This window comes from Marmota monax, unplaced genomic scaffold (genome assembly GCF_021218885.2).
Source record: "Marmota monax isolate L192 unplaced genomic scaffold, Marmota_monax_Labrador192_F-V1.1 WCK01_AAM20220418_F8-fsc00017, whole genome shotgun sequence".
Classification (NCBI taxonomy): Eukaryota; Metazoa; Chordata; class Mammalia; order Rodentia; family Sciuridae; genus Marmota; species Marmota monax.
This window is the reverse complement of record NW_026695241.1, coordinates 4,250,344-4,262,994: the sequence shown is the minus strand read 5'-3', so window position 1 is coordinate 4,262,994 and position 12,651 is coordinate 4,250,344. Positions and strand designations below refer to the sequence as shown.

At 55.2% G+C, this 12,651-nt stretch overlaps 1 protein-coding gene across 3 annotated transcripts in view; it reads right to left on the bottom strand.

Annotated features, from left to right (window-relative positions):
* Itpk1 (inositol-tetrakisphosphate 1-kinase) overlaps positions 1–12,651 on the bottom strand; it is a 131,090-nt gene that overhangs the window by 73,155 nt on the left and 45,284 nt on the right. The window contains exon 1 of one of the 3 annotated variants that reach the window (XM_058577686.1): positions 4,812–4,844. The exons of the other annotated variants lie outside the window; for them this stretch is intronic. Coding sequence (XP_058433669.1) covers positions 4,812–4,829 — 18 coding nt within the window. The 5' untranslated portion in view covers positions 4,830–4,844. Of the gene's footprint in view, positions 1–4,811; positions 4,845–12,651 lie in introns of those variants that run through there. 3 annotated transcript variants of the gene reach the window in all.

Genomic DNA, 12,651 nt, shown 5'->3' with positions numbered 1-12,651 from the left:
TTAACATTTGGCTGCTCCTAATTGTACAGTTACAAATCCCCCAGAAAAGAGGATGCAGTAACCTATACACACTTTCTCAGAGGGTGAGGAGCGTGGGATCTGAGGAGGCCGAAGGAGAGTTCTGAAGACCCAGCAGCACACTCCAGGTGCCTAACAACGTGGCACCAGGGGAAAGGGCACTTTAGAGCATGCCAGAAAATAACTATTCTTAAACTTGAACCTATTTCTTACTCAATTTTTCTCAGAACTGAGCCTAAAGATGTCTCCATGTTTTGGAATAAATTCTTGGAGCTACCCCATATATACGCAGCCCCCACTATGGCTCCTTGAGGCTCATTCTGCTCATCCCTGCTCAAAGTCCCATGCCTCCCCTCGCTCTGCCAAGTGAAGCCAGTGTGCTGAGGCCAGGGTCCAGCCCCCCCAGCCTCACTGCCCCACCCCTTCTACCTGCCCCTGCTCATGCCCCCCACCTCCCTGCTCTGCCCACCTGAGCCCATGGAGGCCATGCATCTTCACAATGCACAGATGACTGGTCGTGGCCGCGGACTCAACAATCTAATTATAAAATCACAACCTGCAGGGCTGGGGTTCTCGCTCAGCAGTAAAGTGCTCATCTAGCGCATGCGAGGCCCTGGGTTCAATCCTCAGCATCATGTAAAAGTAAATAAATAAAAACAAAGGTATTGTGTACAACTAAAAGAAAGAAATATATATGTATATATATGAAAATCACAGTCTTCAGAGGTGAGCAGCCCCTGAACCTCACTGTGTTCCTTACATGACTAGGAACAGAGGAGGCACACCCATACCTCACAGGGTCTTGGGAGGAGCCAGGGGCCCTCAGCTTCTCACATGACCTAGCTCTGTGTGCTCCCAGCCGGGCAGTTTCCTACACAGACGCAGGGTGGGTAAGAGGAGACCAGTGGCCCTCTCGCTCCTCCAGAACACTACAGGAGTGCTCTCACCCCTTCCCAGCTCTCCACGGGGCCTCCTCCTGCTGCCAGAGCAGGGAAATGCTGACCACCCCAGGAGGTGCCTCACCTGATTCAAGATGACAAAAAGATGCCCAATCATCATCTATGAACTCAGGCAACTCTCCGCTCATTTTAGGTTGAACTGGCTTATTTAAAAACTATACCTTCACACGTCTGGCAGGCTCACTATGTTTGTCATTTTCTAGGATCAAAGGTAAGACCTGGGATTCGAACCAGGGGAATGAGGGCTCACAGGGTCTGAGTGAGAGCAGACAGGGGTGAGCTAGGTCCCAGGCTGTGGCTTCAGGAAGCACGGTTGCTTCTTCCTGCACAAGTGGAGCTAGGGCCCAAGATCCTCCTGAAGCCAAGGGCAGGGCAGGGCAGGGGAGTGAAGAGGAAGAGGAGAAGGCCTCTAGGTCTCTGCCCACCAGGCTCTCCCCACCACTGACAAAATGGGTTCGAGGTCCCTGAAAAGAGCACATGGCATCCTGCCCATCACTCCTGCCTGGGGACAGTCCCCCCACACACTACAGACTCCAAAGACCCGAAGTCCCCAGTACCGATGCTAGCTCATGCCTCAGTGTCTGCCACGGCCATCCCCCAGTCTTCCCACCAGCTCACAGCCTTCTCTGAACTCTCCCTCCTTGGAAAGCCACCCAGCACTCCTTGGGCAGGAAGTGGCTCTGTGCCCTCCCTGGACAACTGCCATTCTCATTCCCTATGACTGTCATCCTCCAGGTCAGGCCTACAAAGTGGGACACAGCCAAGCCTGGGAGGCAGAACTGGTCATGCAGTCCTGCCCAGAGGGGACTGGCCAACCTGGGGGAAGGGGTAAGTCACTTGCCTTCCCTGAGGTTGCATGTCCCACCTGTAAGAGACAGGCACACCCACCTGATGAGGTGTCCTCTGGACGAGGTGAGAGGACATCCAGCATGCACAGCTCCAAGCAGAAGCTTCGCAGGACCCCTCCCTGTCCCTGGTCACAGCAGGTGTGTACCTTGCCTGGGCAGCAGCAGGGCTGTCCTGTTGCTATGTTACTCTGTGCATGTGTTACTCTGGATCCTTGAAACCAGTAGGCCCTGGGATGCTGGCACCAGAAACAATCTGGGGCTGACCTGAGCAGCAAATGGCCTTGAAGGAAGTCAGGAGAGCCCCACTCAGAAGCCAGGCCCCCACAACAGAGGATACCTGCCGGAAGCACACCAAGGCAGGCCCACCATGCAGCCCAAACCCAGGCACAGTGCTCCCTGCCCCACCTGGCTCCTGCCTCTGCTGCAAAGCCACCCCGACCAGCACTGCACCCACAGGGCTCTGCAGGGGAGGACAGGGCAAGGTCCTCTGTGCCACCTCCAGCACCATAAGGAAGAGTGTCATCAGATGTAAACTGGGAGGAGTCAAGACACTGGGAATCCCAAAACACAGCCAACCTCTACTGCAGTGCCTGCTGGCCCTTGTTCACACAATTTTCTTGAGCAAGGATCCCATCACCCCCAGCCCTTGTCTCCCGAAGTGTTGAACACCCCAGGCCACATACGAAACGGCAATATCGCATACCTGCCACGTGCAGGCACTCTGCTCGGCCTTGGAGCCTTCACACGCATCCCCACAGTGGCACAGTTAAGGAAACTAATGCTGGAGCCCAGTGATGCCTGAACACCACGGCAGCTCAGCCAAGGTGCAAACAGGTGGCGCAGACAGACACGCCCTGCCCTCTGTGCCCAGGGTCCTAGGGAATGCTCAGCTGATAACAATAGCCACTTGGCTCACCTGTGGCTAAGAACACATACGAGGTCCCCTGCTCACCAAGCAGCTCTACTACCAACCCCGACTGGGCCCTGATGCTGGAGCTGAGCTCATTTTGAGGTCACCAAAACCCCTCGACTCACAGCCATTTGCTAACAGGATTTGCTTGAGGCTGAGGTTTCACCCACTTTGAGGGTGTTGATCAGATATTAAGACCAGAGACAAGGCCAGGAAGTGGGACAAGGGTGAGCTGGGCCCCAACAGGACACTGAGGCACAGACCTAGAATTCAAGCCTGTGCTTAGTCTACGTTTCTCCTGCTGGGCCAGCAGCCAGGAATTGGGGTCTGTGGGTGACCCATGTTCTGGTTCCAAGAAGGCTAGGGAGCTCAGGAATAGAGCAAAAAAAAGGTGTGGGGGGGTGCGGGGGGGGGGGGGGAGTGGCAACAGCAGAAGGAAATAAAAGCTGTAATCCTTTCCCAAGTGTGACTCGGAGCCGAAACTCTTCCTTGTCCAGCCACCGCCAACTTCCCATCACAGGCTATGAGGAAAGCCTTAGAAATTTCTTGGCATTAGCACAAAATAACTGACCCAGGATTAGTCACGTGGGCTAGGGGCGGTTCATGGCCTAAAGAGGTATAAAGCCCCAGCCCAGAAAAGTAAAAAAAAAAAAAAAAAAAAAAAATCTCCTAAGCTGGGTATAGTGGTAAGTGGTGCATGCCTGTAATCTCAACTGAGGCAGGAGGATCACCAAGTTGGAGGACGACCTGTACAAGTTAGGGAGACCCTGTCGCAAATAAAGTAAAGTAACTTGCCCAAGATCACCCAGCTAGGGATAGAGGCAGGAAATGCCCACAGGAAAGAAGACAGCAGGTACAGACATCACCACACCTGCATATTTCTGGGGTCCTGCACAGGACACTGAATTCATGCATTAGTCTTGCCACTAACTGAAAGTCTCTTATCTCGGGGGCTATTTCCAACAGGATTGGTCTGGCAAACAGGGAAAATGCCATCCTGGCTCCAAAACAGCCTCTCCCACGGGGCTCCACCTACCTGGAACAGAGTGCCCCAGACAGGAAAGTGCACCCCACTTGGGGGCCTCTGCCCAGCCGGGAGGCTAATGCTCATCTACGGCTGGATGAAAACCACAGCCTGTGAGCCCGAGGTTGGGGGTGCTGGAGCCAGGCACCTGCTACAGGATTCTCCAAGGGTCCAGAGGTCACACCCAAACCATAAGCTCCCCTTGACCCCGGCAGCAGAGGGCTGGCATCCTGCCTAAGGCCCTCTGGAGCCCATTCACAGTCCTTCCCACAACACCTGCCCACCCCTCCCTGTTACCTCCAATGGCTCCAACTCGCACCCTGCCACAGTCCAGGCTTCAACTTTTTGTTCCTCAGCCACTTACAGCCTCAAAGTCCACTAATCCACATACTGTCCCCACCCCAAGTGCTGGGCAAAAAGAGAGCCTTCTCCTCTCAGTTCTCGAGTCCTCAACTCCAATCACCTGGTGAATGGCTGACCAGCTGCTCACTTCTCTCCTCTCTCTCTCTCTCTCTCTCTCTCTCTCTCTCTCTCTCTCGTCTCCCTGGGGGCCAAAGACAGCAGGGGAATTGGGGGTGTATGGAGCAGGAGCCAGTGGAGAAGAGCAAAGTGAAATGCCCAGGGAAAACGCAGCAGTGGAGCTGGCTGGTGGAGAAAGGGAACGGCAGAACCGGGGACACCCGGCCGAGTGCTGGTCACTAATTCAAAGAACAGAAGGTAAAAAATAAGCCACGTGTAGGCCAGGTACCTGAGTCAAAGTCGATCTGATTCAACCCCCTGCAATCGAGGGGGAAAGCAGAGGTCTGGCCAAAAGGAAGGAGAACATGGCTAAGGCCAAGCAAGGAATTATGGAGAAGTCACAGCATAAAATTAACCCAAGCCTAGGCCAGGCCATGGCCACCAGCTTAGCTGCCTGCCAGCAAGTGAGGGCTTGAGGATAAGCTGCTGATAGACACTCTAGGGCTGGATTATCAGGGACCAGAAAGGAGCCACAGGCTCTGAAGATAAAGAACTGAGAGGTGCCAGGCCATTCTATGCAGTAACTGACTCACCTGTGTGGGACCAAGCATTCTCAAGGAAGGGAAGGTCAGTGGCCCGGGCACACCAGCTCTGCAGACTGGGGAGAGGATGCAACCTCTGTCTGCAGGACTGGCCAGAGGGGTTCCCTGTAGCACTGAGAAAGAGGAAGAAGAAGGAAAATACGCTGACACCATGGCACATTGGGTCTAGACCCAGGGGCCCGGCAGGTGCAGGCTTCAGGGCTCCAGCGCAGGGAGCAGGGGCTTTGAAGGGCCTACCCTCGTAAGATCCACCCTGAAGAATCAGACCTTGAATGGCAGCCCATGCCATGTGCCCTTAGCCTGAGAGGGAAGCCTGCATCTACAGTTCCAAGTCTGGCGATGACACTCAGGACAGCGCCCTCCTGGCACACACCAGCCTCAGAGTCAAGCCAAACTCGGAGCCTCCTCTCAGGAGGAAGCAGAGGCCGGCTACCTCTCTGAGCAAACCTCGGGCCCCTCTGTCCTGGCCAGCCCCAGTTGGTAGCAATCTGCCTCTGGCAGCTCCTGGCAGGTGGCCAGCCAGGTAACCAAGGTGACCAGCCAGGTAACCAAGGTGGCTGGGTCAGCAAGGCCTTTGAGTTCAACCCCCTGATGACGCCCAAGTGCCCCACCCTGCCTCCCCCTGATGAGGTTCTGCCACTAATGCACAGAGCAGGAAGGCTGGTAGAAAGGGTAGGGGGCCTCCCTCAATGCACGAGGGCACTCCAAAACCAGCTGGGACCCTGGCTTGCACGCAGTCAGAGAAGTCATCAGGATGAAGCTGCGCTCTCCAGTGCAGACATTTTTGCTGTTTCAGAACTAATTTCAGAATCCAGGCTCTAGTCTGGGAAAAACCCAGTTCACCTTGGGTGAGAACTGCTTAAATACCTTTCCTGAACGCGCTCTTCCCACTTAAAAACCTTCCATGGCTCCCTGCTGTCCTAAAGCCAGCACCCAAGCACCCACACTGCCTCCTCAACTTCCCTCCATGCACACGCCTCCCCGCCTCCCAAAGCAGCTCACAGCATCCTCAAACCAGTCCATTGCTGGTGGTGAGCCTGGCCCTAGGCCTCACTGGGCAGCACATGCAGCACCCTCTCTGATCCTGCCCTACCACCAGGCTCTGCTTCTGCCAACTCCCTGTCTGATCTGAAGCAATCACGTTCCATTCTCTCAACTCCCAGGGCATCTTGACAGCACCTGCCAGGCCGACGGGGAGCGCCTAATGAGACCTGCCTGTGGCCTGTGCGCAGGGTCTCAGACATGCACAAACCCACCGACAGGAAGTCAGCTGGGGCCACTGCGACAACTGAGCAGGCCTGGGGGACTCCTGTTTCCATTCTGCAGAGGACCCGGAGGCTCTGAGAAATCAGGCCCCGCGCTGGTGTATGGGGTGAGCCTGGGTCGTCTCCCTCCCACCTGTGCCCTCCTATGCTCCAGTAAAAGGAAACGGTGGCCACATCTCTGTCGTAAAGGAGATAAAGCAGATCGCGGGAAGTGTGAACACAAGCCACGAGCACGCAGACCTGCCTGGGCACAAGGGCTTTAGGACTTTGCGCTAGGGACCAGGTGGGCAGGAGAAAAACTAAGCAAACGAAACCATCCCCAAATGAGTGGCCAACTGGAAAGCCAGCAGCGGAGCCAGGGAGTGGGTAGTTTTCCATTTCTCCATGGATGGAACCCTCCGGTGACCTTCTCCTGCCCCACGGTATTGTTATTGCCTCCCATGGCTGTTAAAAACCCCGACGATAAAGAACAGCCAGTGGGCGGCTCGTTCTCTTCCAAGCTTCAGGACCACACCGCCTACCCTGCCTGTGGCCATCACTAGGCTCAGGAACCAGCTGAAGGATGGATGGGCCGGGCTACACGTGCAGAGAAGGCTGCCTCGTCCCCATTCCATCCCACAGAGCAGCACGCAGGACAGCCACAGAGGAGAACGGGACCACGGGACCACTCGCACACCGAGAAGCGGGGCCCCTGAGGCCACCTCGGTGCTGGTGAAGCCCTCATGGTGCTGCTTCTGTGGCTGGCGTCCTGGGCCTGCCCACAAAGTAGTTCCCTCTGGGGACCTTCCTTCCCACCTCCAAGCCACACGAGGGCTGGGAACTGACGTGCTCTCGTTCCAGGGGGCATGTGACTCAGGCCTAGCCAAGGAAAGCACCCCGTCTCCTAGTCCAGGGTGACTAGAGCAGAGAACTGTGATCCAGCTGATAGTTAAGTCCTCATCCCTGGTACCTGCGAATGTGACCCTTGTGGAAACAGGGTCCTGATGTTATCAAGCTAGGAGGAGATCATCGGGTGGGCTCTAATCCAAGTGTCCTTGTAAGAGGTACTGGAGGAAGCATGGCGTCTACAATCTGACTTCTAACTCTCAAGAGCTGAGAGTAAATGTCTGTTCTTTAAGGTACCTGGCTGGTGGTAACATGTTACAGCAGCCCCAGGAAACTAATACTGACAGACCTGGCCTAAGCCAGATCAATTAGAGCTAGGGAGCGCCAGCTGGCCCTGGGCCTCCGCTAATCTTGCTCAGAGACACTTCTGAAGCTGAGGGCTGGAGCAACTGGCCACCGCTCTCATGACTTGGCAGAGACACAGACAAAATAACTTTCAAAAGGAGTCTGAAAAATGGAGTATTTCTTCAGTGGCCTGAAACCTGTCAGAACTATCCATGGACCTTTTGCTAATAATTCTATCAACTGACATTTCCTTAAGTTTCTTCATTCATGCTGAAAACCTCAAGAATCTTTAAGTTGGCTCATATGGAGGGTATAATTTGTTTTTTAACATAACACACATCCAAACAAACAAGAAGCCCAGTAGCTGTCCCAAAAGGGACAGCACTTGGAGCATTGGTGTCCTCCTTGACAACCAGCTTTACTCGTCCCAGCTGTTTTGATGATGGCCGTCCTTCTCACAAAAGTACATATGACTTTTTGATAAAAAAAAAACACAGTTCCACCAGGCTCATAATCATGAAGATGTGTTTGATTTTTAAGTGCTTTAATCATAAAAACAAAGTATGGCAAGATGGGGGCTCCTAGGTGTTTCAACCGCTTGACATCATCAAGAACCAAGGCTCTTTTCAAATTTCTACTCTGCAGTACTTTCCATGGGTGATTTTTGTCCTCATGCCTGTCCACTCGTGTTCACAACATGGCTGCCAAGGCTCCCACACCCCCACAGGATATCTGGAAGGCAGGAAGAAGGGGGCGGGGCCAAACAGCTGTTTTCCCATAATAGAGGAAACACTTGTTTCCCTTTCATCTCACTGATCAGAAATGCATAAAATAGGCACCCTTAGCTGCAAAGGAGGCTGGAATGCAAGTCCGTGGGAAATTCCAATGCCACCCAAAGCAAAAGTGACTTCATGGAAGCCGGAGAGTAAAGACACACTGGGAAGGCAACTTGGAAGATCCTAAAGACTGAGAGAGTCCATTGCCCCTTGGAAACCCTGAAAACCCACTGCAGTGGCTTCTAAACTGGACTGGCCTGGAGTCCACACTTCCTTGTGAAGGAGGCTTCCTCTGGGCCAGGTTCTCTGCTGGGTACTGCAGTGAGTGACAGAAGGGACCCGTCACAGGAGGAGGGGGAGAGGCAAGCCTCAGACAATGGCGCCTGATGGAAGCACAGGAAGCTGGGCCAGGCAACCTGAGACCACCCAGGGGAGCCGAGAAGTCGAGGGTCCAGGCTGCCAAGGTGCTGGCACCAGCAGCAGCAGGTGCGGAGGCATGGACCAGGGGTAGCTGGGACTTGTTGGGGTTCACGCTGGGGAGTGGCTTCCAGCTGGCTGGGCCTCACCAGGAAGGGCTTTGTAAAGCCCTGTGCAGAGCTTGGATCCGACTTACAGACAAGGGAGAGCAGAAGGGGAAGGCAGGGCAGCAACGCAGAGCAGCTGCCAAGCACAGGTGGGTGCAGGAGGTTCAGCAAGAGACTCAGCCAGAGGGGCCAGGGACTGGGGCAGCGGATGGGGGATCATCCAGGAAGCCTCAGCACCCAGGAATGGATGCAGGGTGATGTGGAGGGACAGAGGCACCAGCTGGCTGCACCTGCAAGTTGGGGAGGAGGTGCTTCATGAGGACACAGGGGACAGGGAAGCAGGAGGTTTAGAGGGCAAGGTGGGCGTCGGTCACAGAGCTCGGCCTAGTGGTGCCAAAACATTCTAGGCTGCTGGGGACAGGAAGGGCAGCCCTGCCCGGGCTTCACCCTGTCATAAGGAACTTGGGAGCAGCAGCCTTCCTGGGACTGACTGAAAGCCAGGGGCAGCCAGCTGCCTTAACCAGAGCCACGGCAGGGCTGGAGGAGGTGACACTGGAGAGTGCCTGCTGGAGAAAGCCAGAGGTCCCACTGGCTCTGCTGTCCTGGAGCTGGCACCTGTCAACATCTCCCAAGACAGCAGCCTCCCATCTGCACCACATCCGTGCAGCGTGGGTGGGGCAGCTCAGGAAAGAGGCGTCACAGTGGCGGGCCACACAGCCACACACAAGCAATGTGTTCTAAAGCCCATGCTCACCAAGGGGTTCTCCAAGGGCCCCCAGGTTAGCAACTTCTATCCTGTCTGAGATGAGAGAGGAACGGAGTCCAGACTCAGGGACATGAGCTGTCGGAGTGCAGCAGCCACTGACCACATCCCACCGCCTGCGAGACTCCTGCATCCCTCCTCTTGTGGGCCCCTCTTCTGCCTCTGCTTTATTCCTTTTACTCAACCAGAAATTGAAGTCCAGGAAGTTGGGAGGTTTGGCAAAAGTAATTCTTAAAAGACAGAATCAGGTGGGGACTAGAGAGAGCTGGGAGCCACTGCAGGCCTGCCACAACCTGCAGTCCCCAGGAAGGGGTGCACCCACACTATCTTGGGAGGAAGTAGGTCATGCCACCAGCCGTCCCATCAGCAAAATCAAAACAGCAGGAGCACCTGCCTGGGAAGTTCAAATGCCAGTGCCCAGAGGCGCCGAGAGGCTCCAAGTCTACTCGGGACAGTCTGTCTTGCCACCAGCTGGAAGCTCCTTACCAACTGGGACACTCTCCGGGGCCTGGCAGCCACGCGCTGCCCACCTGGCAGGTAAACAGCACTCGGCACAGAGGAAGGGCATCCAGGACTCCGAACCCCACACCAGAGGCCTGCACGCTCATGGCCACAGAGGTCTTTCTTGACAGGAATCTAATATGGAGGATCCAGATCAAAACAGCTGCTCAGGCTAAAGGGAGCCTATTGTGAGCAGTCAGTCATCCCCCGTCAAAAAGCAGGCACCCCCTCAGGAATCTAGTATGGAGGGTGCTTCGTGAAGCCAGGCTGGAGACTACTGTGCTGTCTCTCCTGCCAACCCTACTCCCATGAGTGCGGAAACCACCCCGGGCCTGCAAGTTCCTGGGCACCCTCTTCCCACTGGAAAGCTGAAAGGCTTCCAGATCCCGGCCACCGTTGCAGCTAGAGGGTGCTCACTCCCATGCCTTTGGGCAGAACCACCACCTATTTCAAGAACTCGACCGTGAGGACGCTGGCACGCTGCACTCCGAGAACCCGGTGCTGAGGAAGCCCACATCCCAGCAGGGAGAGCAGAAAGCACAGGGCTCTGGGTGCAAACCCTGGCTCTCCCCGGGTCTGTGGCCTTGGGCAAGCTAGTTAACCTTTCTGAACTTCAGTCTCCAAGGCCAAAAGGTGGGATAATCAATCCTCCTTACATCTTGTGGGACTGACCTTGGGTTTACATGAGGGATTTTTTCAAGTGCTTTATAACCACTCCCAAACGTTAGCTATATTTACATTGATTTTATTGCAGGGCTCCCAGGAGGCCAAGCACATCGGGCTCAGCTTCCACTCAAGGTCTTTCATGACAGATGCCAGGCATCCGGGGCAGCCTGAGCCTGGGGAACAGGATATCTGGATACTGGGCTCTGTACAAGATCCAGGACTTGATGGCGGCCAGGGCTGACACACCCTCCAGGGAGGCCTGGCTAGCCTGCAGTTGTCCTGGTGGAAAGGCCAAAGGGACCCTAGTGAGGTCAGAGATGGTCTGAGAGCGCGTCAGTGGACTGGAAGTTCACCCCCGAGTCTGACCTGGCCTCCTGGAACACGGCTTTCAATATGATATGGTATGGTTTCTCCCAAACCAGGCTGCTGGGGTCTGGGGAGGTACCAGGTTCAGTTCCCAGTGCAAGCTGGGAAAGGGGTCAGGACAACCTTCCAGGCACCCCAGAGGAGTGGAAAGCACTCTGATGGCATTCTGTGGGAGGACATCAGGCCCCACCACTTCTTTCACCATCACAGTTTAAAACCTGTGGTTCTCAAATGGAGGCACTCAGACCAACAACATCAACATCACTGGGAAACCAGAGAGGGATGAAACTTCTCAGCCTCTCACACCTACTGGCCCAGAAACCAGGAGTGGGGTCTACCACCTGCTTGCCAACACACTCCCAGGGGTTCCGGTACACACTGAAGTGGCCAGCGCTCCAATCCAGCCACTCTGCCTCTGGCTACGTGTCAATCGGAATCACCTGGAAGCTCAGGACACCCAATGCTCGGGACCTGCCTGGAGATCTCGTACCTTGTGCCATCCCATCAGTACTTGCTTAAAAGGACTTTTAAAAGAACAGATGGGAGCTGGGCTTGTGGCTCAGTGGTGGAACACTTGCCTAGCAGTGTGAGGCACTGGGTTTGATTCTCAGCAACACATAAAAATAAATAAATAAAATAAAGGTCCGTGGACAACCAGGAAATATTAAAAAAGAAAAGGAAAGAACAGGGGAGCATAGAAGATTCCTGGGGCAACAGAACTGCTGTGTGATCCCATCAGACACCCGTCCACACCCACAGGGCGACGCCACAAGTGAGCCCTAATGGAAACTGTGGTCCCCAGGTGGGTGGTGACAATATGGCCATGCCCATTCATCACATGTAACAGACAGCTCTGCTGGGGGCTGCCGACGGTGGAGGAGGCTCGCAAGTGTGTGTGGCAGGGGCAGGGGGAACTACAGGTACCTTCTGTCCAATTTTGCTATGAGAAAAAGAAAATCTCCTGGGTGATTGCATCCAGGTGGCCTGGGCAACCCTGCTGATGCTTAGGAGGCAGACGGGACACCAGGCTTCAGAGTTGGTAAAACCACCAGGGCCAGAGCCATCAGGGAAAACTCCAGGAGGGCAGTCCCACTGGCCACCGGAGGCAGAGGAGGCGGAAGGAAGTGAAAGGGCAGAGACTCAAAACAGCACTTCCTGTACCCCAACAATCCATCCAACTGTGCTCCTAACACCCCTGTCCACACGGCCAAACACTCCCATCATGCACTGAGGGTACAGGCAGCCTGGGACCCTCCCTGCCTCGTGTGACCAGTCCCCCTTCCTAGGGAGTGAATCTGAGCCCGCTGCCATGTTCATCTGTGCTGATCTCATTGTCCTCGTTTATAAGTGGAGGGTCCTGCGGGGCTTGAACGGGACACAGCCTGGCACGTGGCACAGGTCAACACACAACAAACCAGGCTATCATAAAGAGCCTGGTGGAGACGAGCCCCGACACTGGCTGCCAGAAAGCAGCATCCAGACAAGACGGTCTCATCCCTGCCACTGCACCTCTCAAAGGCAGATTTAAAGCTTAAGAAACCCTGTATCTCTGTGCTCAGAAACAGACCTGCTCCCAAGATGAGCTGAAGCCACCAGGACATAAACCTAAGTGCCCACTCCAAACCAGACACTGGGCCAGGGGCTGGGGTGCAGAACTGGTACCACCGGCCATGATCACCAGGAGGCTCCAGGCAGCTGGAGGGTAAGGGTGCCCTTGGACTGTGGCTCCCCAGACAGCCTCTCCTGAGAGCCGTGTCACTCCTGGGGAGGGCAGCACCTTCCTGGCGGGGAGCCTCAGGA